Genomic DNA, 3,857 nt, shown 5'->3' on the forward strand with positions numbered 1-3,857 from the left:
GCCTGTTTGGATTAGAAAGTGGTTGGCGCGAAGCTGGTCGTGGTATTGTTGATACCACCTGCTCAGGGGAAGTCGATGGACATGGAACATTTTTAGCAGAGGACGCTCCAGGCTTGCCGTCCACGTGAGACTTCATCCTGGAAAACGGGACATGAGAGGACTTGTATTACAAGATTCCCATGTAACATGAAAGTGTTCGCTTTCGTAATTCCTGAATTGCAAAATCCAAGTATTCCTGAAGACGAAGATGCAGACACATGGTACAATACAGGTGGAATCTAATAAACAAAATGTTCAAATAAAAATAGTTGTGAATATCAAGTAGGCAGGGCGGGTGGCGTGGGCTGGTGGAGTCATGGAGAGAGTTAAGTGGTGGGTCAGAGTGGCCCCACACTGCCCGACGGGGCACTCCCAGCCAGCACTGCCATCCGCACGATGCTCACCCGCATTGACTTGTGCAGAAAGAGCAAGAACAATGCGAAAATAAAAGCGGCAACGTGCACCACGCAGGCTGGAAATGGGAACACGTGGCGGGGGCGGCACGCCCTACCTTTGCTACACTTCCGCAGTCATTTCTCGTTGATGACTAGCAGTGCATCGTCTCTGCGTCCCTGTGACTGACGAGCAGGGGCCTCGGGTAACCTACAATCAGCAGAGAGCGGCTATACCCACGCGCTGGGCGGCCTCTACACCTACGGCACACGAGGAGTGAGGAGCTGAGGGCTTGGAGGGGGAGGGGGAGGGGGAATGGAGTGATGAGGAGGAAGGGAGGCAGCGCAGCGACATCTGGCAACCCAACAAGAGAAAGTGAAACCGCTCAATTCATGCTGGATTTTTCAGGTGGTTCGTATATTTCAATTTTATTACTTACTCAAGAAATCCAAACCTGAATCCTAGCTAATGTAACAACAATAGTGCACACTTCTGCGCCGCCCCAAAATATCCCAAACTGACGCTCGTTAGTGGCATTCTGTGTAAAAAACACTTTATGACGAACGTGTCTTCCGGGAAGACTTGTTCATCCTTCAGGGAAAGTGTGTGTGTGTGTGTGTGTGTGTGTGTGTGTGTGTGTGTGTGTGTGTCAAAGACGACTCTGCATTCAAAGCCACAAGTTGGAAGAGATTAGCAAAACATTAAGGTAGAACGGGGGTGCAGCGGTTGGGTGGGGATTGTAATACAGCCGATCTGTATAGAGCGTCGTAATAATTGTGAGGCACGAACTGTTACGACGAGATTTGTTATGCTATGAATGATAATTGCAATAGTTACAACTATCTATGCATTAAAATTATGGTTATGATGATGATGATGGTGGTGGTGGTGGTGGTGGTGGTGTTAGTAACGTCATGTATTAACTAACAATATAAACAATAACAGCAACTATAACAATGATAGTGGCGCAATTGCATGTGTACATGTAACCTCCCCGTAGGCGTGCATCGCGCCACACCACACGCCTCACACACCACACCACTTGGCGAACACGGAAGCTCCGCGCCACACTGTTTCATTCATGTTTTGCAGCAGCGCTGAGGTGACGCTGCATGACGCGCTCTCCACACTGATGGCCCATGCTGTGCAAAACTGACGATCTGTCTTCTTGTTGCAGAACGTGGACCACCGCCACCATGGACGTCAGCCCGTCTATCCACGACCACTTCAAAGCTGACCTGTTCGACCTGGTGTCGTGCACAGAATACGACCTTAACGGCGCCACCCTGGTGCCAGAGTGTTGGCAGCTGGATGATCTGGTGACCCGCAATATCAACAACAACAATAACAACAATAACAACGGAGTGGGCGTCGACGTAATGGCGCCCTCTTGGTCTTATGGCACATATCCAGAGCCGCCCTCCTCCACGCCCACGTCAATGGGCGTGTTGCCACACGACAAGGAGAAGGACACCAGCGACAAGATGTGGGGGGGCGGCGGCGGCGGCGGCGGCGGTACCACCGAGAAGGTGGTGAACAGCGCCACCGGGAACACCATCATCATCACCTTCCCCAACGCGGAGGGCCGCGCCCCTGACGCTCTGAGGGCGCCTACAACCCCTCGCCGCCTATGGTGGAGCCAAACAACCTGGAACTTTTCAACTCCATCCTTAACGAGAAGCCTTACGACGGCCTGGTGTCTCACAACCACCGCTCCCCAGCATCAGACTGCGTCTCCTACGTCAGCGCCTGCTCAGGGTACAGTGACTCAGGGATATCCACGTCACTGGAGGACACGGCTTCTCCCAACGAGGGTGGCCACGACCACGTCGACTTTGAGCGACTGGTAGACTCTGCTGTCGACTCCCTCGTGTATTCCCCCGGGACCACCGCCCTGGCCCCTGTGGAGGACGCTCAGGCCATGGACGGCGTCAACGCTACATACATTACCCCGGGACCAATGCCTTACTCCACCACCGTCACGCAGAGCAGTGACGTGTCTTCCATCCTCGAGGGAGCGCTGCGCGGCACTGTGCGTCGGCCGGGTGGTCCTACGCAGCTGCCGCCAATCAACAAGATATCCGAGGCTAAGACACTCACGCTCATGTCCAACATGACGCCCCTACCGCCCCTCACCTCAGCCTTCAAGGCGGAGCAGCTGAATGGCGTGGGAGGCTCCACTCAGATCAGCAGCAGTAATGGCATGTACGTGACGACGGGCTACGACTATCATCCGACGCCCACCGAGGAGTACACCAGCCTGGACGCCTCCTTCACAAAGCTGTCCACTGCCACCACGCCCAAGCCAGACCAGTCAGACCAGAAGCCCAAGAAGCGCAAGTACACCAAACGTGCGGCGGGCGAGGAACCCACAGTGAAAGGTCGCCTGCTGCATTTTTGTCACATCTGCAGCAAAGGATTCAAAGACAAGTACAGCGTCAATGTTCACATCCGCACCCACACGGGGGAAAAGCCTTTCAACTGCGAGCTGTGCGGCAAGTGTTTCCGGCAGAAGGCACACCTGGCCAAACACGTCCAGATCCACAGTGCACCAAAGCCGCCCGGGAAGAGGTGAGCGCCACGGCTCGTGCCCCGCCAACACTCCCCAAGTCCCGGGCAGCGCTGGGCCGCGCCGGGCAGCGTCGGACCGAGCCGGGCCACGGCCCCGGCCTCGACAAATGTCTCACTGTCGTACCTGCTCCTTGTTCTTAAGCCGTCCTTTGCGTTATTTACAGCTTCCTATTGTTAGATGGATAAGGGAATCGAGTAATTAACAATGTTTAATCTATGGTGCAGTCAATACTCATGTTTGTAAATAATCCACTAACCTGTCCACGCGTCCTGTGCTCGCGTGGCGCACGTGTGTAGCGATAAAGGCGCACCTGTGTTATACTTGTTATTTCTGTCTACACTTAAACACTCACATACAAGCATCACCACTAGCTGGCTAGTGTCTTACACACACACACACACACACACACACACACACACACACACACACACACACACACACACACACACACACACACACACACACACACACACACACATACACACTCACCAGTCACTACAAACATACACATGCAACACATAGTACACACATATCTTCAAAGTCCACAAATGGAGAGGTTGTACTTGCTACACACACTTGAACACATTAGGGTGCCATGAGTGTGGCGTCGCCGTCCGCCGTCCGCCGGGGATGCCTGGAGCGTTCCCGACAGCTTGACTGCGGGAAAACGATTTCAGTGTTTTCAGTGGAGAACACGGCAACACTTCCAGAAGGAAAGCAAATAGAAAATGTGTTCGTTACGAAGGCCGCTGGCTGGCTGGAGGGCGGGTGGAGGTGGTGCCAGGTGGAGGGTCAGTCACCAGGTGAAGGTGATGTGTGACGTGCTAACTGGTGCTGCGTCACCAATCGTTGG

The 3,857-nt window shown here is 53.9% G+C and overlaps 1 protein-coding gene across 1 annotated transcript in view; it reads left to right on the forward strand.

Moving 5' to 3' along the window:
• The window catches only part of LOC123516165 (sal-like protein 1), a 72,232-nt gene extending 68,743 nt beyond the window's left edge, over positions 1–3,489 (forward strand). The window contains 2 exon segments of the mRNA XM_045275328.1: positions 1,610–2,028; positions 2,031–3,489. Of these exon segments, the coding sequence (XP_045131263.1) occupies positions 1,629–2,028; positions 2,031–3,007 (1,377 nt within the window). The 5' untranslated portion in view covers positions 1,610–1,628 and the 3' untranslated portion in view covers positions 3,008–3,489.
• The last annotated feature ends 368 nt before the right edge of the window (positions 3,490–3,857 follow it).

This window comes from Portunus trituberculatus, chromosome 40 (genome assembly GCF_017591435.1).
Source record: "Portunus trituberculatus isolate SZX2019 chromosome 40, ASM1759143v1, whole genome shotgun sequence".
In the NCBI taxonomy this organism is placed as follows: Eukaryota; Metazoa; Arthropoda; class Malacostraca; order Decapoda; family Portunidae; genus Portunus; species Portunus trituberculatus.